This window comes from Aedes aegypti, chromosome 2 (assembly GCF_002204515.2).
Source record: "Aedes aegypti strain LVP_AGWG chromosome 2, AaegL5.0 Primary Assembly, whole genome shotgun sequence".
NCBI lineage: Eukaryota > Metazoa > Arthropoda > Insecta > Diptera > Culicidae > Aedes > Aedes aegypti.
In genome coordinates, this window is record NC_035108.1 from 3,373,034 (window position 1) to 3,396,560 (window position 23,527).

General features: G+C 36.3%; 1 protein-coding gene across 1 annotated transcript in view; it reads left to right on the forward strand.

Moving 5' to 3' along the window:
• LOC110675282 overlaps window positions 1-23,527 on the forward strand; it is a 685,744-nt gene that overhangs the window by 440,686 nt on the left and 221,531 nt on the right. Inside the window, exon 4 of the mRNA XM_021839766.1 lies at window positions 20,970-21,008. Within this exon, the coding sequence (XP_021695458.1) occupies window positions 20,970-21,008 (39 nt within the window). The remainder of the gene's footprint in view (window positions 1-20,969; window positions 21,009-23,527) is intronic.

The following is a 23,527-nucleotide window of genomic DNA, read 5'->3' on the forward strand; positions in this document are numbered from 1 at the left end:
GGATTTCCATTTGGGATCTCCCCATTGCGACAAGCGTCTCTCAATCAAAGGATGCTATGACGCTGTTCTAATGTGGATTGATAACGTTAATATTTGAGTTGATTGAAACGATTGCAATTCACAGATAAAGGCATTTAAAATTTAATGAAAGGGAGAGAAACCAATTAAGTTTCGAATTACAATCCTTTATACGCAAGAAATTGTATCTTTTGCAGAGACAACATTCGTACATTCGCTTCAGTCAGGCAATGCACATTTAAATTTAGATGGCACATTATGCAACAAACTTCCCAAAACATTTCGGTTTTAAATTGACTCAACCGGGTGATTTTAATGGCCTCGCACGACGAACAACGACGACGATGCACTCCCTACTGTCAGTGTTGCCAGCGATAGCGGCTGTCACTGGGAAAACAGTTGCACGCCAAGACTGTGCCATTTCGCTGTTGCCTAGTCAAAGTTGTTGTCTTCGAAATTTCCATCCCATGAATTTTCAATTTTCTGTTTTACTTCCGACGCGGGAACGGTGTGCTCGTTTTATTACCATTTTTTTCAGCTGATTTCCGAGAACTTCAACTCGGAAGGAACGAACATTTTTGGCTGCTTGCTGTGTTCAATTGTGTTCACGTCCATCCTGTATGTTGGCATTTGAATTTGAGACAACATTGTTCTAAGTTGAATGTTTTTTTCTAGGAAATGATTTAAATATAGTTTGTGCTCTTTATATAGAATGTTCCAAGTGTGTGAATCCTATAAATCGATTTCATCAAACTGCACGTTTTCTCAGAAACTAAAACAAATTTGCATTCCCTGTTGTACCCCATTAGGATCGTGTGAAAACTACCATTTGAGGTTGAAACCCAGCTTGAAACAGGAAAATCAATCACAGCAGGCTGATTGTTTTGATTAAACCATCCCACAACTTCTCCGTACCAACAGAACGACGTGAAGGGCGCCTACTATGTTTCCCTGCTGCCACGGGTGCACAGACAAATTACTCTGCTGCGCTGGCATTCTTCTCGAAGGCACTCAATTAATTCATTTGCCGCTTCCTTCTTCCTTGTTCGAATTTATTGCACCGGAAGAAGTCCAATGCTCCGCAATATGCGGCGCATCCGTTAAGGCCGTTACACGGAAAATGTCGATTTACGACACTTCTCGCCGTTGTCAAAGTTAGTAGAGAGGGACGTACTCAATGTATGGGCCCCATACTGTCTGTGTCTATCGAGACGAGAGCGCCGTACGAGGACCAGGACCACATTGTAATTAAGACGCCAAGCGTCGGCCTGCTGAGTGGAACTGCAAATTGATCACATTGATTGACTGCTCCGTAATGAAATAAGGAGAATTTTATTACAGGAACACATTTTCCTCATCCTGTCGAGAGGGGGACCAATAATGCGGTGGCTTCCAGGGGCGTAGTTGGAATTGCCAATGGAGGGGGATTTGAAAGAATTGAGAAAAGTATAGATGAGATAGGAGATAAAAGATAGAATCTAGAAATTAGAAACTTGAAGCTAGAATCACGATGACAAAAAATTGAAGCTAGAATTGTCAATCTAGAAGCTAGAAGATAAAAGGTAGAAGCTAGAAGCAAGAAACTTAAAATAGAAGCTAGAAGCTAGGAGCTAGAAACTAGACGAAAAAAGATAGAAGCTAGAAGCTATAAGCTAAAGACTAGGAGCTAGAAACTAGAAGATAAGAGATAGGAGCTAGAAAATAGAAGCTATAAGCTAGGAGCTTGAAGCTACAAGTTAGAAGCTAGAAACTAGAAGCTAGAAGCTAGAAGATAAAAGATAGAAGCTAGAAGCTAGAAACTGTAAGCTAGAAGCTAGAAACTGGAAGTTAAAAGATAGAACCTACAAACTAGAAGCTAGAAGCTAAGAAACTACAGTCGAAGCTTGTTATAACGACATCGCAAGGGATGGAGAAAAGTCGTTATAGAGAATAGTGATGACATTGAAATATTTTTCAAGGAACCGAAAACTGTCGCCATAAAACTGGTCGTTACAACGAGCTTCGACTGTTGAAGCTAGAAGCTAGAATCTAGAAACTAGAAGCTAGAAGATAAAATATAGAAGCTAGAAGCTAGGAGCCAGAGGCTAGAAGCTAGAAGCTAGAAGCTTGAAGCTAGAAGTTAAAAGCTAGAAACTAGAAGCTAGAAGTTAGAAACTAGGAGCTAGAAACTAGAAGATAAAAGATAGAAGCTATCAACTAGAAGATAAATGATAGAAGCTTTTATAGCTTAAAAGATAGAAGCTAGAAGCTAGAAGCTAGTAACTAGAAGATAAAAGATAGAAGCTAAAAGCTAGAGGCCAGAAGCTAGAAGCGAGAAGCCAGAAGCGAGAAGCTAGAAGCTTGCAGCTAGAAGTTAGAAGCTAGAAACTAGAAGCTAGAAGTTAGAAACTAGGAGCTAGAAGCTAGAAGATAAAAGATAGAAGCTAGAAACTAGAAGATAAATGAGAGAAGCTATAAACTTAAAAGATAGAAGCTAGTAACTAGAAGATAAAAGATAGAAGCTAAAAGCTAGAGGCCAGAAGCTAGAAACGAGAAGCTAAAATCTAGAAGCTAGAAGCTGGAATTTATAAACTAGAAGATATAAGATGGAAGCTAGAAGCTATAAGCTAAAAACTAGGAGCTAGAAACTAGAAGATAAGAGATAGGAGCTAGAAAATAGAAGCTAGAAGCTCGAAACTATATGCTAGGAGCTTGAAGCTACAAGTTAGAAGCTAGAAACTAGAAGCTAGAAGCTAGAAGATAAAAGATATAAGCTAGAAGCTAGAAACTATAATCTAGAGGCTAGAAACAGGAAGTTAAAAGATAGAGCCTACATACTAGAAGATAGAAGCTAGAAGCTAGAAACTTAAAACTATACGCTAGAAGCTAGTAACTAGAAGATAAAAGATAGAGGCCAGAAGCTAGAAGCTAGAAGCTTGAAGCTAGAAGATTAAAAATAGAAGCTAGAAACTTAAAACTAGAAGCTATTAGCTAGTAACTAGAAGATAAGAGGTAGAAGCTAGAAGCTAGAAGCAAGAAGCTAAAAGCTAGAAGCTGGAAGCTAGAAACTAGAAGATAAAAGATAGAAGCTAAAAGCTAGAAGCAAGAAGCAAGAAATTATAATATAAAAGATTGAAGCTAGAAAATAGAAGCGAGAAGCTAGAAGTTGGATTCTAAAAGCTATAAACTAGAAGCTAGAAGTTATAAACTAGGAGCTAGAAGCTAGAAGATAAAAGATAGAAACTAGAAGGTAGAAACTAGAAGATAATTGATAGAAGCTAGAAACTTAATATTAGAAACTATAAGCTAGTAACTAGAAGATAAAAAATAGAAGCTGGAAGCTAGAAGCTAGAAGCGAGAAGCTAAAAGCTTGAAGCAAGAAGCTTTAATCTAGAAGCTAGAAGTGAGAAGCTAAAAGCTAGAAGCTGGAAGCTAGAAACTGGAAGATAAAAGATAGAAGCTAGAAGCTAAAAGCTAGGAGTCAGAAGCTAGAAACTAGAAGATTAAAGATAGAAGCTAGAAAATAGAAGCTAGAAGCTAGAAGCTCGAAATTCGAAGCTAGTAGCTTGAAGCTTCAAGTTAGAAGCTACAAACTAGAAGCTAGAAGATAAAAGATGGAAGCTAGAAGCAAGAAACTTGAAGCTAGAAACAAGAAGATAAAAAAAATAGAAGCTAGAAGCTAGAAGCTTGAAGGTTGAAGTTTGTTGTGAGAAGCTAGAAGATAAAGGATAAAAACTAGAAGCTAGAAACTATAAGCTAGAAACAAGAAGCTAAAAGCTATAAGCTAGAAGTTAGCAGCTAGAAACTAGAAACTAGAAACTAGAAGATAAAAGATAGAAGCTAGAAACTAGAAGCTAGAAGCTAGAAAACTAGATGCAAGAAGCTTGAAGCAAGAAGTTACTGGTAGTTCCATCAGGAAGCTCTTCTGGGTAGTTTTTACGGCTGTTCCTTCTGGTAGTGTATTCATGAGATTCCTCCGAAAGTTCTTAAAGGAAATTCCACCAAGAAGTTGCATCAGGAAGTTCTTTTGGTATGTTTCTTCGGAATTTTGATTTCGTTTGTAATTTCCATTGGAGTTCTTTTAGACATTCGTTCGGAATTCCCTAAGGAATTTATTTCAGAATTCCATTTGGAATCCCTTCGGAATTTCTTTTGGTACTTACTTCGGATTTTCTTTAAAGATTTTCCTTGAAATTTCCTTCGGAATTCTCAAAGGAATTTCCTTCAGAATTTTTTTTGACATTTCCTTTGAAAAATTTCCTACGATTTTCCTTTGGGATGGTTTTTGAATTTTCTTTTCTTTTCCTTTGGAATTTCGTAATTTTCTTTAGATTTTTCTTCAGTATTTCCATCGGATTTTCTTTTTGAATTTTCTTTGCATTCGAAAGTTCCTTTGTAATTTCTTTGGATTTTTTTTTAATTTCTTTGGAATTTCCTTTGAGATTTCTTTAGGACTTTCCTTTGGATTTTTCATTGGCATTTCCATCGGAATTCCTTAAGAATTTCCAATGGAATAACCTTCAGAATTTTCTTCGGATGTTCCTTCATTATTTCCAGCGGAATTTCCTCTGGATTTTGCTTCTGTAGTTCCATCTGGATTTGCTTCAAAAATTTTCTTTGAAATTTCCTTCGGAATAAGAAATTCCTTTGGATTTCCCTTTAGAATTTCCAATGAACCTTTCTTCAGCATTTCCTTCGCAATTTTTCGCGAATTTGCTTTGCAATTTGTTTCGGAATATCCTTTGGATTTTCCTTCGGCATTTCCATCGGAATTTCCTCTGGAACATCCTTGCCAAATTCTTTTGAAATTTTCTTCGGAATTTGTTTTGGAATTCCCATCAAAATTTTCTTTAGCATTCCTTTAGAATTTTGTTCGGAGTTTCTTTTGGAATATTCTTTGGAATTTCCTTTGTATTTTCCTTCGGAAGTTGCTTTTGGATTTTCTTCGGGATTTCTTTTGAAACTTCCATCAGATTTTTTTCAGAGTTTGAAGTTTCCTTCGGAATTAAGAATTTTCTTCGGAGTTTCTACGGACCTTCCTTTGATTCTTTATTTTCCTTTGGAACGTCTCACGGAGTTTGTTTTGAAATTGTCTTCGGAATTTCTTTTGGATTTTCCTTCGGCATTTCCATTTAAATTTCCTTCGTGATTAGGAACTCCTTTGAAACTTCCATTGGAACACCCAAGATTTCCTTTGTAATTTTCTCTGAATTTACCTTTGGAATTTTCTTTTGATTTTTTTTCAGAATTTCATTTGGAATTCTCTTTGGAGTTTCTCGAAGGAATTTTCATCGGAAAGTTTCTAGGAAGATTTTCCAGGAAATGCTATAGGGTTTCATCCAGAATACGGTTCAAAAAAATCTCTGAAAAAGTCTAGGCGAAGTTCTCAGAGAAATTCCTGGGAAAAATCCCTGGAAGGAATTCTGAAGGAAATTTAAGAAGAAAATCCGAAGGAAATTCAAAAGGAAGTTCAGATGAAAAATTTAAAGAAAATTCTAAAAGAAATCCCATCAAAAAAATTCCGAAAAATTTAAGGACGATTCCGAAGAAAATTCCTGAGGAAATTTCAATGGAAACTCTAAAAGAAATTCCGAGAAAATTACAAAAAGAACTTCGAAGGAAATTCAAAAGGCAATTCCAAGGTAGTACCAAAGCAAAGCATAATATCAAACGAAATTCGTATGTTAATTTGAGAGCAAATTTCAGACAGAAATTTCAACGGAAATTCCAAAAGAAATCCCAAAGGAAATTCCGAAAAAAAATTTAAGGCATTTCCAAAGAAAATTCCTAAGGAAATTCCGAAGAAAATTCCTAATGAAATTTCAATAGAAATTCTAAAGAAATTTCCGAAGAAATTCCAAAAGGAATCCGAAAGTACACATCGAAGCAAATTTTGAAAGAAATTCCAAAGGAAATTTTAAAGGGAATTCTAAAAAAATCCGAAGAAAATTCCAAAAGGAATTCCGAAGGAAAATTTCAAAAGAAAAATCAGAAGAAGGTTTTAAAGAAAATTCCGAAAAAAATATTTATAGGAATTTCTGAAGAAAATTCCTGAGAAAATTTCAATGGAAATTCTTAAACAAATTCCGAAGAAATAACAAAAAAGAATTTCAAAGGAAATACTGAAAAGAACTACAAAGAAAATTCTGAAGGCATTTTTCGAAGAAAATTCCACAGGAATTTTTTAAGGTAATTCAAAGAAAGTCTGATGAAAATTCTTAAAGAAATCCTCAAAAGAAATTCCGAAGAAAAATCCAAAGGAAATTCAAAACAAAACTCCGAACGAAATATCAAAGGAGCTTTCTTACGAAATTACTAAAGTAATTTCAAAGGAAAATTCGAATGACTTTCAAGAGTAAATTGAGAAGGAAATTCCAAAGGAAATTTTAAAGGAATTTCCGAAGAAATTCCAAAAGGATTTCCAGAAAAAATTCCGGAGGGAAAGTAAATACCAAACAAAATTTCGAAGAAAATTCAGAATAAATTCCAAATGCAATATCGAAAGGAGTTTCGAAGGAAATTCCTGAAGAAATTTTCGAAAGGAGTTCCAAAAAAATCCTATTCTGAAAAAAAAATCTGAAATCTAAATTTCAGAGAAATTTCCGAACGAATTTCCTATGTTAATTTAATGTTCCAATGAACTTCTTAGAAGGAATTCCGAAAGAAATTTCAGAGGTAATTCTTAAGGAATTTCCAGGGAAAATGCAAAAGGAAATTCAGAAGGAAATTTCAATAGAAATTCTTAAAAATTACTAAAAGAATTCGTAAGGGAATTCTAAAGAAAATTCCGAAGGAAATACCAAAGCTAATTTCAAAGGACATTCTAAAGCAAATTCCGAAGAAATTTTCGAAGGTAATTCCAAGAAATTCCAGGAAATTCTGAAAGAAATCCTCCGATAGAAATTCTAAATGAAAATTCCGAGGAAAAATCCGAAGGAAATTCCAAAGAAAAATCGGAACGAAATTTCAAAGGAACCTCCGAACGAAATTTCAAACAAAATTCCTATGTTAATTCCAGAGGAAATCTAAAGGAAATTTCAAGGGAAATTCGGAAAAAAAATCAAATGAAATTCCGAATAATATTCTTAAAAAAATTTCAATGGAAATTTCAAACAAAATTACGAAAAAAAATATATGAGAATTCAAATGAAATTCTAGGGGTAATTCCAAAGGAAGTTCTGAAGGAAATTTCCAAGAAAATTCCGAAAGAAATCCCAAAGAAAATTTGAAAAAAATATTTAAAGGCAATTTCTAAGGAAATTTCAATATAAATTCTAAAGGAAATTTCGGAGAAAATTCCAAAGGAAATATCAAGATGAATTTCAAAGAACATTCCGGAAGAAATTTTAAAGTAAATTCCGAAGGTAAGTCTTAGCAAATCCGAAGGAAAATCTGAAAAAAAACTTCGGAGGAAATTCCAAAGGCAATTCCAAAGAAAACTCCGAACGAAATTCCAAACGAATTCCCGCACAACAAATTTAAAAGAAATTTCCAAACGAAATTTCAAAAGGAATTCCTATTTAAATTTAAAAAGAAATTACAAAGCAAAATCCAGAGGAAAGTCTAATAGAAGTTCAGAAGGAAATTCAATAATAAATTCCAAAAAAAATAAATAAAATAAATTCCGAAAAAAATTGCTAAGGTAATTTCAACGAAAATTGCAAAGAAATTCTAAAGTAACTTCTGAAGAAAATCCTCTAGGAAATCCGAAGTAAATTTGAAAGTGAATTCCAAAGGTTATTTCTATGTGATGCTGGCAGCACTGACCATTTTGCATCATTGTATGCGACATTATTATTATTCTCCTATAGTTCCATCCATGATCAGAACAGATAGAATTGTGACTTGATTGAGGTGATAAAATGCAGCTCATGCTGAAATGTAGGCAAAAAAGTGTAAAAGTATAACTTAAACCTAAAATTAAATAGATATAAAGTATTGAACAAACACGAGGAATTCCATTTGAACTAAACCTAATTATTATCACAGTAAGTTAGCTAAAAGTTATCACAGTTGTTTTCTTAATCTAAATGCACATTTACCTAACCTAAATCTTTAAAACAGATTGTGAATTATGTATCAAGAGCATAGAGACAACAATATCATTCGAACATGCGTCAAACCGAAAATTGTAAGTAGTATTAAGTATTTGTAAATCCTAATTCTAATGAAATAAATTTCTACAGCTTAAGGTGACACAGTTTGGAATCAACTCTTAAGATTGCACTGAAACTTCAAAGGCACAAATCTCACGAAAAAAGCATCCAACAACAGTGAACCTTTTATTTTGGCTTTGTGCACTAGCAGAAAGCTTAAAATAAGAAGATCAGGAACGTTTGCCAACTATTTCTCCAGTTTTGTGCCTTCAAAAACGTGAGTAGGGGGAGAAGTCGGCCATTGTGCCGGCCATCTTTGGATTCCGAGATGTTTCACCTTAAAGTTGATTCGCACCCAAAACCCGGAGTTTGCGAGCTGCTACAAAGAATTCGGTAAAAATGCCTCTGTGTTCCCGCAACACTATGGAAATGCCAAAGAAGATCCAAAGAAAATTCCTTAGGAAATTCCTAAGGAAATTCTTCCAGTTCCATTATCGTTCATGGAGAAATGCACAAATGAAATTCTGTAGGAATGGATCACTAAAATAACTAAAACGACCGCTATGAAAAGCACAGATGGCGCCCCCGTAGCCTTGTGTGTTTGACAGAACCGCAATGCTGTCATAAAAATTCCCAGAAAGTCTTTGAGGAATCTCTGAAATTATTAATAAAACTACCCCTAGACCACCACAATATTGACAATATAATGTTTTCCACAATATTGACAATACAATATTTTACTCAATATATACGAAAATACCAGGCCTACTATGTTCAGAAGAGTTCAAGAAATGAGCAAAATATACAAGATCTCATACCTTCAAAACTTTCCTATGTGTATTTGTAGTTTTTCTATCCCATTTTTCAAGCGTAACATTTCAAAATAGCGCAAGTGAAATCAAAAACTTTTCCAGATAATTGAATAAACATATTTTGAAGTGTATTTTTAAAAACCTTGGTGATATGTTTTGATCTTCGCTAATAAATGAGTCTTGAATAATTCATTAGTTGAATGATGCAATCATTGAAAATTCAAAATAAATGGATATCCTTTCGTACCAACACCTTTTAGTTTTGATTTTTTCGGCCAGCCAGGGGGGAAGGCAACGGCCTCCTACCTACCTTCTCTGTAGCTACGCCCATGGTGGCTTCTGCTGTGGGTTGCCAAAGACCACCGACAGCCGAAAAGGAGACAGACACAACAGTCGTAAATCAGAGCACAAATGAGCAAACACGTGTAGATACATGGGAAATATGTGGAGCATCCCATATTCCTGCCAACAGGAGCCGGGATTTATTCATTTGCATTAATGTTTTATGGGAATAGTTCTCCAAATTAATGATAATTTATTTGTCTTTTACTGTTCGACCAACTCCTCGATTGGAGTCAAGAAATAGCAATAATTTTTCAAATTTTGACACCAATTTACGGTTTAATTTTTCATGAACCTTGTCTTTCGACGTACGACAATTGCCAATGGAACCAAGTTTAAACCACCCCACCTCTCTGCTATGTTGGGGAGTGGGAAAAGCAGAAAAAATCCCACATTAAAATAAGCCACAACTCACGTACTAGAATATTAAGTGCAACTCTTGTTTTCCGCCCACTCCCTCTCTCGAATCGTCGTCGGCCTACTTGATTATTGGTACAACACAAACACAACACATGTTCCCAACGCGCAACCCCGAAACCAGAGACCAATCGGGCGGCAGAGGTTGCTTCGATGGGCGGGAGGAACGGGAACCGGAAAACGTGTTTTTGTACGCCCGACCGGATGTGTTGCTTTTGTCGAGGCACTCATATCGTATAGCCTATTATCGAACAACATTTGGAGTGGGAATCGTACCCGCAATAATTCGATTTTCGCATTTATTTGTGGCTTGCTTGGAGCGAAATTGAATTCCCCTTTGCTTGCCGCCTCCTCCCTCAGTCGACATGTGTCAAATTAGTGCCGGGCGAAAATGGGCGAAATTACACACGTTTGAACCCGGACGGAACCCGACTACTATGTTCGACATGTAAAAAAGTTAGTACACGCGTGGACAAGAGCAAATTAATAATGTACATTTGGAAAAGCTTCGGTGCGTATTGTTGGAAACTTCCCATCCAAATGGATCCAGGTGTATTAGAAAGCGTTAAAACATGGAATAAATTTGTCGGATTTGTTGGCCAGGGGTTGGACACCGGTTTCGGTGGTGAATTTTATGTCAATTCCCGATTTGCGTTCGCCATCAATTTGGATTTGCGAGGTGTTAATTAATTTCACGGTTGGTGTAAATTACACGCTTTCAGCAGGATTAGACGGCTTTCAATTTGGTTTGCTTAATCAATCGCCTGGCGTGAGCTGTTGTTGAATTATTTTGGTGTTTAGTTTTCGGTCAAATTTGAGGATTAGGAAAATTTGTTGTGTAACGAAAAGCATTTCTTATATCAGTGTTAAATCAAATGAAATGTAAAGTCTAAAGTGTTTTTGAACTTTCATTTTTATTTCTCATTTTTTTTTTTTTTAGACTGATGACTGAAAATTGAAGACTGAGAAAACTGAGAATACAGAGTAGACTGAGAAGATACGAAAACTGAAAAGACTTAGAACCCTAAAAATCCTGAAAACTTAAGAATCCTGAGAAGATTAAGAAGCCTAAGAAGCCTGGGAAAATACAAAGACTGAGAAGACTGCATACTGAAGAAAAAAAAAAGAAATTTCTACAAAATTTCCGCTATCAAAGTAGTTAAAAATTACTCATTGTTTTAAGAAATTTGTTCGTTAAAGTTCTGACACCAATACAAGCTTAAATTTCTACCCAATCTCAGCAAGCGTGGGCCACCCGCCAAAAGCCCATAAATTCTCGTACTTTATTTTATTCAGCAGCAAATTAATTCAATTTCCTCGCGTCGTCCCCGAAGTATCGCCCCACCCTACCCCGAATCCTCGCAACACGGCGCGGTACCAGCTGGAACAGGTGTTAAAAGTCTTACAACCACTCAAACGAAGCTAAGTCTCTCTGGTAGTGGCTGCATCCCGGATTCTGTCCGTTTAATCCCGAAGTGGTTGCCTAATCGCCTACGGGGGATTATTCACTCATCTTTAATTAATTTCTTCTTTTCGCAAACTCCCCACCATGGGGATGGGCATGGCTTGCTTAGTGAAGAAGCTCTGTGTGAATTTCTCGTTCGCCCCCTAGCACAGACATCATACGTAACGAGTGGGCAACGGTGGAGGGGAACGGTATCTGCCAGAGATTTTCACATGTTTTATGATGTAATATAATTTTATCCCTCTTTCGTTCGGGATTTTTTTTCCCGCTCGTCGTCCAAGAACGACATTCCGGATTAAGTTGATTGAGATTTGAGGCCTTACCCGTACCTTTTGCTTCATATAGTTTGCTGCTTTTTCCAGTGAATATTGAGGAAATTGAATTTAGCACTCGTACGCACATTTTGGTGTTTCTCAATGTGTACGTACTTGTGTGATTCGGAAACGAGATAATAGAACTGGAAGAAGCAACCATTAGACCGGACGGCGGTGGACTGGTGAGATGCAATGAAATCAAATGACCAGACATTTGTCTTCCCTTCCGGAAAATTTACGTTCAACTTGATGAGCATGTGCCGGAATGGTACTTTTCGAGAACAACGCCTTCGGAACAACTGTTTCCAAGTTATCGCTTTGAAAGGATCCGATGTGGTCTGTTGATTTGGTAAATTGAGGACTTTTCAATTTTACAAGCATCCCTGAGGGGAAGAGAGAATTTCAGAAAGGGGTTCGTTCGACAATCAAAGAAGGTTGCTCAGTAATTGCAGATTATCCCCCGATGACCTGGTTCGACATTTTTAGGCCAAACGAAGTTGTATCGCAAGCAATTGTAGGATCAAAGTAGGCGGACTACTTTGAAGGGAACGATAAAGTGTGCCATGATGTGAATGTTGAACGATAGAGCTGGAAGCTGTTCCGTAATTCGGGCAGCTATGGAACGGCATTTTTATTATTATCGAAAGTATTTATGAATGCATGCAATTTATCCGTTTGAGATTTGTGTCCGAATAAGTTCAGTGAAAAGAAATGATGATGTCCATCTAAATTGACCCTTGGAAGAATTTTGAAGTTCAGAAAGAAGAAATCGAAATTCAGGAACTCTTCGCCGAGATTTTTCGAGGACTAATTTATAAAAACTTCTGGAAATTTTAACAGATTTTTTTAGCATTCCTAAGTATTGTGTTTTTGGGATTCATCCGAAAGTCAATAAATGAGTTTCTTCTAGAGAAGCCTTTAGAAAGTTCTACATAAATTCTTAACAAGAGAGATTTATACAAAAAATGTCTATGATTTTTCCTTTATGAATTCACCCTGATGTTTTTTCCAGTGATTCATTCATAAAGCCATCCAAGTATTCCCAAGAAACAATTTTGGCCTTAAGAAAAGTTTCTCAGAGCTGTTTTATTAAACTATTAGTCGCTTTATTATTGACTTAGTGAAAATAAAACTATTATTCAAGCCTTATTCGCCCAGAAATGGAGAATCTATTCAACAATTACCATTTTATTAACGTAATATAGTACATGTTTATTCGATGATATTACCACGGCTGTTCAACAGTAGTAGCATCATAAATAACTACTACAATGTTTATTCAATATTTAAACCACCAGATATCCATAGAGCATAAAGAGATGCTTGTTTAACATATATTCAACAGGATTGTATGACGTGTTATATCTTAATTGTCGAAGAAAAGTTGTTGATGCAATTATCACTTATGATCATGAGTACACAAAATAGAAGGCTTTGTTCAAAAAAACATGCTGAACACAGTTTGTTTTAGTGCTTTGTTCGACTTAAATGGGTATCATATTTCTTTATAGAATTGGTTGTATAAACGTAGTAAAAGAGGTTTCTTAGATGTTTCTTCAATATTTATTTTATAACGAAAATATAAAAAAATGTATCTATTTGTACACTTTATTACATATTGAAATCTGTGTATCTATAATTTGATGCATAATTATTGAATTTCGATTGTTTAACCATTGTGATGCCGGGACTCGAACTCAGGACCTTCCGATTTACAGGCGCATGCTTCTCGACTGCTCCAAACAAGGTTACAAACATCTGCAGGTTCAAAGCAGTATTTAAAGATACAATAAGATAATCGAACAAGTTATCGTACATATGTTGTTTAAACATCGTCTAAGTCTTTTGCTTGCCTTCGGTGTATGTAAACACCATTATTGAACATTGTTTGTGAAAAGGTCTCAGAAGCAAAACAACCCAGTGCAAGAAATAACCTACCCAGCGTTAGCTTTCGAAGTCTCCGTAGTGGGTTAAAACAACTTAACGTTAGGTAAACTTGAAAGAACCCAAATATGGCTTATTCTATTGAACTTCGACTGCGTCTCTCTCTGGTTTTGACAACATTGCTGTTGCGGGAGTGGCAAAACTACCACACCGTGGGTAAAAACTAAATGCAGTTTACTCAAATTTGAGCTTAAAAACTTATTTTTGGGTAGTCTGATTTCTCCGTGTAGGTAAGACAAATGGTCTAATCCACCGGTGTACTAAATTCACTCAGTCTGCAGACCTCATGAGAATTGTGACAGTTGAGCGGGGCACGCTCCCGTATGATCCCCACGTGATCTGGACTCGCTCTAGTGTCAAAATTCTTCGACCGAGTCAGTTTAGTACACCAGTGGATAAGTGGATTGTGATCAAAAACACCAAAGTATGTTCTAATTTTGTTGTGGGATAGTTTTCCTCTCAATGAAGGGTGTTCATTTTGGGATTTTGAATCCCTAAGCTTAACGGCGCACAGTGGTACTGCCCATAGGTCATAAATCAAAAAAACAAAATATCTTGTTTGTCACTCCTTTACCTTTCATGGATCAATTATGATCTCAAGATTGTAAAAAAAACATAAACATTAATGGCGTTCCTGTATAATATTCATAGTAGGGCTATGAATGATGGAGTGTATTTTTCATGTGTTAAAAATACGTTGAAAATTGAGCGATTTCAGCACTCTGTTCATTGTCTTCGCAAACCAAAATCAATTGATTTTTCAATCAGTTTAAATTACAGAACCATAGTACAGATGTATTTATATCACTTACAATACATTTTTGCGATTCCGTTGCAAATCAATCAACTTTTCATTGATAAGATGCTTAACATAATGGCCTGCTTTTCCTACCAAAAAAACATTGCTGAAAAGTGCTACTTTTCAGCACTGTTTTCGGTGCTGAAAAGTAGCACTTTTCAGTTCTGTTTGGGAGGCGTCAGCCAAATATCCCAGTCTATTCTGCCATAGCATCTGATTCTTTATCTGATGTGCGATCCAGATGCAAGACTGGTGATATTTTCGGCGCGATAAAAAGTTGGAATCGGTTTCACGCCGGAGTTGGATTTTTCTCAGAATCTATGCGAGATAACCTCGGAAGTGGTGCATTCGATTCGCACCCGGATGCGTTCTAATGCACCCTACTTCCGAAGCATAGTATCATCCATGGATACCGAGAAAATCCATTTTCGGCAAACTGCATTTTCCAACGATTGACCGATCTTCCAATACTGATTTAGTAACGGATCGTCCAGCATTCGTAGCGGTGGCAGTGGAACCCGCTACTCTACGCCCCGTCTTATATGTTCTGTCGTCCAATAGTGAATATGAGTCTGTATGATGTGAACTAGAAAATATATGACAATCGTAGATACTATGTCGCAGCCTACGCGATTGAAAAATACTGAAATGATACTACACATGGATGTATGCCCACGTGGTTCCTATTGAAATATTTGTTTGTGCTTTTGGAAATGATCTTAAAACGGTATTATTCGTAATAGCAAAAAATGTTGTATGCAACTCGTTGCAAAACTCGATTTTTTCAGCACTCGTTGTATTTATCCAACTCGGCGAGCCTCGTTGGATAAATGTACAACTCGTACTGAAAAAATCATCATTTTGCAACTTGTTGCATAAATCACTATTCAGAGTGTTATGTGACATCTAGGAGTCAGTATTGATCTGAGTAATGAGGATATAAATATACTCACTTGGTAACTACATCACTTTTTTGCAGTACGTTTTGAATATGTTCTTAATCATATTTAATCAAACTTCTGCCATCACATGATCATGTTTGAGTAGGAAAATGAACCTGTGAAGGTTCTAGCTGCAAATATTTGCAAATAAGTTAGCAGCGTGCCTTCGAAGTTGTTAGTTTTTACTAATAAAGGCAATGATAAAAATATTCATAGAATTTATTACATACCAGTATAACTGTGGCTAACTGGAATGAATGCACAAAATAATAACATTTTCACTACTAATACCTCAATTCGCTGTGAATAAAATTGCAACATTGTACTTTTATTTATTGAGTAGTTTTAGTGAGAGCGCTGAGACAATAAAATCCTAATATATTAGTAATGGTACAACAGTCATTCTTATATATATGACATGATTTCCCAAAGTGTGGGAGGAACAACACGAAAATGTTATTTATTTTGTACATCAAAACAAGATCTTCAATGAAATTCCATTATCTATAGATCAAGCGCTAAAACAAATACAATTGTGAGAATAAAAATTTATTAAGAAGCAACTGTATATTAACAAATAATTCATTGATTATTTCATAGTTTTAAGAATTTTAAACATAAGGTTAATTACATTATGTGACATGATCGTTATTTGGGTTTGGTAGTGATTTGAAGTGAAATTGGCTTTATCAATTAATAAATATTTCAAGTATTTATTTGGTACATACATCTCCAACACTTGGAAAAGTGTTCTATAGCTTTTAAAACCAAATACTAAGAAGTAGGTTTTTGGGCATGTGAAGCAACTCTGATCGGGGAATCTTCTCAAGTTGGAAAAAATAGTCCTGATATATTGCTTTCAATGTATAGATTTCATGGTCCTTTTCAAGATATTAATTTCTTTAGTTATATTGGGCACAAAAGGAGAGATAATTGCAAAGTTCATGTACAGAGTCTTCACATTATAATCTATGCATCCTAATCAGAATCTTTGAAGTGATATGAATTACGACATCAACCTCGATTAAGTTTTAACAGTCAAAAATAATTAATTTGGCAATTTCTCATGGTATTTGTCACCGGATATTGAGTAAAATGATTTATGACCGCTTCGTAGAACAAATGGAACCACTGTGCGGCGTAACGAGTTTACCAGGAAAATCCAGCGCGCTACAGGAGAACGTGTGACTGTCCCAGCGCCGCTCTACCGACAAGCAACACTCAAGCCCATCGCCTTTCGTTCATCGACGATCGATTAGAGTGACCAATCACGAATCACGAAAATCACGTAGCTTTCCCAGTACAGTAGTTCAAAAAAGTGAATCTCATCAAGTAGCCTATGTTGGGTACATGAATTTTTGCAATTTCTCATCGTAATAGGCTGTTTTTCATCACGCCAAAACGTCATGAAACGGCCTACTTTCCTGCACTGAAGTATGCAGTGCGGGAATAGTCATTACCTAACTGAAACCAGTGCTGTAATGATTCATTACGCAACGCTTTCTCATTACGCAACTATTTTGAGATGCGTAATGAATCATTACATAACAATTTTTCAGAAATTGTGAAATGATGGTGAATGGATTCCGATATAATTTCTGATACCCTCAAGTGGTCTTCTACGTAATTGCAAAAAATGTTGTACGTAACTCGTTGCAGAACTCGATTTTTACAACACGAGTCGTAATTATCCTACTCGGCAAGCCTCGTAGGATAAATTTACGACTTGTGCTGTAAAAATCATCATTCTGCAACTTGTTCCGTAAACTACTATTTCTAAATCGTTAGTGTCATTGAAGGCTTTAAGTGCGGGAAATGCAGCGGGAAATAGAACATTTTTCTACAGTAATTTTGTGTTGCCCTTAGCAACGGGTGTTTTGCGATTTTCAAGGCTCTTTGCCTACAGCAGCGATAGGCGTGAGTTTCACTGGCTTCGCTGACTGCGATTGGCTTTGTTTGGCTACTGTAGAATGAACTTCAGATTGTTTTCCCAACCCTGGTCAGTGGATCCCAATTAGCCGAGACTTCAGAGAAGCCTCGAAGACCGTCGCTCTTTCTCTCTCTCAATCAGCACCGCGCTGAGAGGTCAGCCATGGACGGTCTTCTTTCATTGCCGATTTTCTTTTTCTTTTCCGCTCTGAATGCGGGCCGTGTTAACGTAAAATGACATCCGGACCAACATCCAGAGAAGGAACATTGAGCGTGGAGTGTAACAAAAACGTTCATTTTCTATAAACACGGCCCACAGTTGCAGCGTGACGTCATCGTAGATTAGTTCATACGATCTGGCGCTCTAGGGAGCGACCGTGACACACCAAAGTGTCGCTCGCCAACCGACCACCATACCTCGTCAGCCCCCCATGAGATCTCACGAGCTGCAGCCTACAGGTCACGTGACATCATTGGAGCAACACGACGCACAGTGCTGCGTTGCTTGGACAGAAAAGGAAAAATCATCTATTTTATGGCATCAAATCAAGTATGCTACTTTGTTTCCATATATTTGATATGTATTAAATGAGTAGCAAAACATCGTGAACTCAATTATTTATGAGACCAGGCCAACCAAAGTTGTTCAACAGTTTGATTGAATGGCGTGGATTCTGTAAATTTGTGCGAATTACAATTTATATTTCGTAGCGATTTATGTTGTTCTATGATATTTTCTTAAGTGACAATCGAAATAGTAAGCATCAAACTTTGAAAGTTCTATGCATAAAACTGTAAACAAAAATAGTGTGTTTTTTTCATACAGGAGATCTGAAGTTCCCATATAACTTCTGTTTCACATAGAACAAAATAACTAGCAAAACTTCAAACAGCTAAAACAAAAATCACCTCAAAACACCTCTTTGGTTTTTGCATCAGTTCTTATTTAGGATGCCTTTTGAACACTGAAAATGATTCCAGCTCTTATGTCACAGATGCGAAACCAAACCAAATATACGAAATTGAGGCTTATGTCACAGATGCGGTTACGTTTTCCACATAGTCATTTCTGTCAATAGAGCCATATTCAAAACTGAAAAGCCAATAGATGGCTCTTTTTCAGTGGTAGCAAAAATGAAATCTGAAGCAAAGAAAGCACCACGGAAGATGAACTAAACACAAAAAGTTGTGTATTCACTTTGAACTTGATTTCTTAAGGACTGTTCATTTTATAAAGTGGACACCTTGTGCATGCTGTATCTTTCTTATTAATCAATGAAATTTCAATCGGTTTTTTGCACATCGTTCGACTAGTATTGTACGATGTTGTGATAATAAAAATTCTCCAAAATAATTAAATTTCACACGAATATGGAACAACGATTAGATCGGTCGATTTTTTGAGGTTATCAAAATCAATTATTGTAAGAAATTGGCTGGAAAATTCGATAATTTATATTTTCTATTTTCAAAAAAGGTTTGCTCTTAGAAAGCATCATCAATCAGAAGCCTGATGGAAAAAAATCAAGTTATTTTTGGAGCAACAATTTAACAGATATAATAAAATCAATTTTCCCGTATATTTTTAAAGATTTTTTTTTTTTAAATTTGATGGGAATTGATATGAGTAGAATTTTTTGTGTAAAAGTACGTCCCCACAGTTACTTAGTAAGTCCCCACGTCACATTCAAAGCACAACAGAAACACAATTGCTTTATTCTTAGAAGACCTATCAAAGTACATTGACAATCATCAAAATTGGCAACACTGCTGTAATAAATTCGATTTTATTTTCCACATATTATTTTCATAATATGTTATTCTGAGATTACCAATTGAAAAATTCGGAGAAAACTGTTTACAATTTGCTGTAGATCGATAAATATGCGTACATGATTTTAAAAGTATGAGACTTTTTAGTAAAACTACCATAAACAGTAAAATTTATACTTAAGACTGTGGTTTAATCTCACGATTTAGCTTTCGTTTATACTAATATAGTTTCTCTAGTAATCCAAACTAGTTTTGAACACGCTTTTTACTTTTCTCTTTTGCTGGGAGTGAAAGGATGGTGTATCAGCAGAATTGGCTATAAATGGGTAAATCACTAAAGTTACCTAATGTCATAGAATGGTGGAATATAATTGATATTTTTAAAGCTTTACCTTTAGTAGAATAGTAAAGGATACAAACATACAATTTGTTCATAAAAATAAGGTTTTTTGTTTTGCGAAAAATAATGTTAAACTTTGACGGACAGCTTTTTTTAAGAGTTTTTGGAAAAACTATTTAGCTCTTCAACCAAAAGCATTTTCAAAAATTTTATATTTTCATAGAATTTTAGAATAATAGGTCAACGATACACAGAAAACCGATTACGATTTTATCAATAAATAAAAAAGATATAGCATAAACAAAGTGTCCACTTTTTAAAATGAACAGTCCTTATCACTACTTTTTTGATCCAGGTTCCTAATTGCAAGTAATTTACGTTTTTCATTATTTTCCATACGTTTTGACAGTTCTCCGACTACCATTCTTCCATGCGCTTGTGTTGAAAGTTTGAAAAATTGGAGAATCCAGCGTAGCTCGGCGGCCAGTGAAAGAAACTGAATGTTCGAAAGGTTGTTGCCTGTACTTTTTGCCGCTGGCCGGTTATGAACGAAAAAAAAAACAGTCGTTACCCTATTGTAGTCCTAATGATTCCTGACAACATTCCTATAAACATCATTGAGCTAAAACGCCTATAACAGAAGTTATGATTTTTGTCCCGAGGTCCCATACATTCGAAGCACTGTGCGACGATCGGGCCCCAACGTCAGAACAGAATTTGGACTACAAACTGTAAGTTTTTCACCCCTTTGAGCTCAAAGTTGAAACTATTCCAACTTATTATAACATTGCTTATTCTCATTTCTGTTTTCTTTGATATACCTTTCGATGTTTTATCATAGATTCACATTCAAAAAAAAATAGTACCACCCTAATCGAAACGGATACTGGAAACGACGCAGTGTGACGTTGTAGAAATCAGATGCGAAACCTTTCATCGGGAAGAAGTTTCATATTGATTCCGGATCCCCCGGGTTGCTCTCGGCTTTCATCCGTTATTATGAAGACCGCCGGTTGACTGGTTGATGTTCCGTCCGTCTACCCACGCGAAATACACCGAGAATTCGTAGGTAGGGTAGATGTTCCAATAGTGGAGAAACTGACCATGAGTATCAGCATAGTTGACCGTATACAATTGGTAGTTGCTCCTCCGTGATTGACCAGAACAATCGAAGTTGCACAGAGATTTAATGAATGGGGCTTGGAATTAAATTCTCAATGTGCACAAATCGAAGCTCAAAATTTAAAATTCAATAACGGCGTCGGTGTCGTCCTTACGGTCATCGGGGAAGAGAAGTAATGTTAATTAGACAACCATTGTTACTAGAGACCGACTATACCTCTGCAGCTCCACAGTTGTCATGGAATGGATATTGGGTTAGTGGGAGAAGGTATTAAAAAATAACTTAAGCTATTAACTTTTTAATTAGTATTGTAACAGGAAGTAACAAGCAATTACTTAGCGAGAAGTCGATAATTTTAGCGAAATTACCAACAGCATTTCAGTGAAAAATTATAACTCCGTTTGTTGGTACAATTTTGTCACAAATTCCGAAAACTCGGTTTAAGTGTGGCGATTTGGTTGAAATGTTTCATTGAAATATGTCATAAGTTAATTTCAATATCTAGCAGTAAAATTAACTCAGATAACATTTTTTTTTTTGCGAAATTATTCATTTGAGTACAAGACACTGACGGCATGTAATGCATTTGAGGTCGATATATGCGTATCTGTCAAAGGATACAAACTTTAGTGAAATTGAATAGTATAGTACTATATTAGATTTTCTTTTACTTACAGGTATTCCACTAAACAGCTCGAAGATATCACGAATATCTGGTAAGTTGAGAAACAATCCATACAACATATAGACTATATTCTTTTAAGCATCATGCATTTTGTTGAATCATTTGTGTATTGTAGAACAAAACAGAAATCGCCATTCGAAACAATACTTAACAATACACTATAACAAGTAATTTGCTCAATTTTGTTATCAATAAAAACAAAAGCTATATATGAGAAAATATCAATATTTGTATTGTTACGATACTAAATTTCCTGTATTTATAAAGCCTTACAGTAAATCGTTCAAAAATATAATGAAATGTGCAGTCAGCTCCCCTTAACTCGATATTGAAGGAACCATCGGGTTAAGGAGGTATCGAGTAACAGAACACAAAACCAGTGCAAATGTGATCCAAGAGACCATCGAGGTAGCCATGAAAACCAACTTCTTCTATTGTTCTTTAACTCGATATCAAGGTACGGAATACCGAGTAAGAGAGAGTTGAGTGTAATATAATGGAAACAGTACGAATCGGAACACCCACAACTATCATACCACTTACCCTACTGCTTATTCTTCGATGATCCTTATCGGTTTCTTTTCCGCTGAAATTGTGAGGTTATGATGTGCTTGTGTCAGATTTTCTCTCGTGGCTTTATTGCTTTTTTTTTTCTTCATCTTCCGCATTGACGAGGGACCGAATAGCGGACGACGCCTTTTGGCATTGTTCCGAACCCGACACGACGATGATGGATACAAGTCACAGTGGGAAATCTTTTGCTTGGGAACATTGCCATCAATCAAACCCCTGGGCAAAGGATGATTAAATGGGTACTTATGAACTTGTGTGCGCGGGGAATATTGATGAAGGATGATCGCGTAATCTCGTCGGGTGGGCGGTGGTTATCTAAAAACTGTGTAAGGGGTCACCACCGGTTATGGATGACCGTCGTTAAGGATGTTTACGTCCTTTTTTTGTTGTCGAGCGCAGCTAAAATGTTATACAGTTTCGAAAGATTGCACTCGATCCGAGAATCGATTCCATAATCACGGTAGGCGTTTAATGTACACTGAAAACTCGTTTCACGAAGTCTTTTTTATGTAATGGTAGTTTTAACAATTTCTCATCGTTGTAGGCTGTTTTTCATCACTGCAATCTGACATGAATCGGTCTATTTTTCTGCACTGACTTATGCAGCGCCATAATAGTCTCAACGCAGCTGCAAAAATGAAAGATTTCTAATAATGCTTCCAAAACTCAACTAATTATATTCCCACATAAACCAAAAACTCTTTATTTGAGACCATCAAGAAGACGTGTTGTCACGATGAGAGGGGTTCCAATAAATTGGTCAGATGAAGTTAATGAATGATGTCTAATGCACCCCACAGACGCTCAGACGGTTTGACCAACATTGACTCCGCCCCCCAGGTTGATGCTCATGTTAGTGCTATGTTTGACCGTGTGTGATGCTGCTTGACGAACCAATTTGACAGTTTGTGAAACCGATTTGACGGTTGACGAATCGGTCGGCCAAAATCTAACGAGTTTGATTTTGCTCAAACCACCGGTGGGCGGAGCCAAATGTTTGACGAACCGATCGTACCGTCTGTAGGGATGTTGCACGAACATCGATGTCATCATGTCAAATTGAAGCTTCGACGTCCCATGAACTACCGATGCAGATGGGTGGAAAGTCAAAATGCGTGAATTTACGCATCGTCGGTGCCATAGTGATCTATCAAATGCGCGCCCTTGAGTTGTTTCTATATAGATAGTAAAATATCGTTTCCAACTATCACTAACCGTTTTCTTTAGCAAATTCATCAAGGATTCTTTAATTATTCCTGAACCAATTTCTCCAGAAATATCTTCAGAGAATCCATCAGCAGTTTTACCTGTGATTCAAAAAAATCCATCCATGGATTGTATTTGGATTTTTACTACAGGGATTCCATCAAGAATTTTACCAGGAATTTCTCCAGGTAATTCTCTTGTATCTTTAGGAATTCTTCCAAAACTCCTTCATGATTCCACCAGGTGTTCCTCCAGAAATCCAATCAAGATTTTGTCTAGTGATTTAACAAGAAATTTTTGTTAAAATTCCTTTATAAATTCCTACCAAAAGTTTAACTGAAATTCCTCATGGGATTCTATCAGGAGTTCCTACAAAGATTCCATCAGTGATTCCTCTGAGAATGATGAGTTCTTCTTCTTGGCGTTACGTCTTTCCTGGGACAGAGCCTGCTTCTCAACTTAGGAATTCTTCTCGGGATTTCAACAGGAATTCCTTCAATGATTCCACACAGAATTCCTTCAAGAATATCTTTACAAATTCTTCCAAGGATTCCTTCAGGAGTTCCCCCAGGGATTTCATCAGGGGCTCCTGTATCTATATTATCTGTATTTATGTATCTGCATCTGGATTCTATCGGGAGTACCTTTAGGGCTTTCATCAGAGTTCTTCTGGAGATTTCATCAGGAGTTCCTCCAGGGATTCCATCAAGAGTTCCTTCTGAGATTTCACCCGGAATTTTCCAAGCGATTAAATCAAATGTTCCTCGAGGA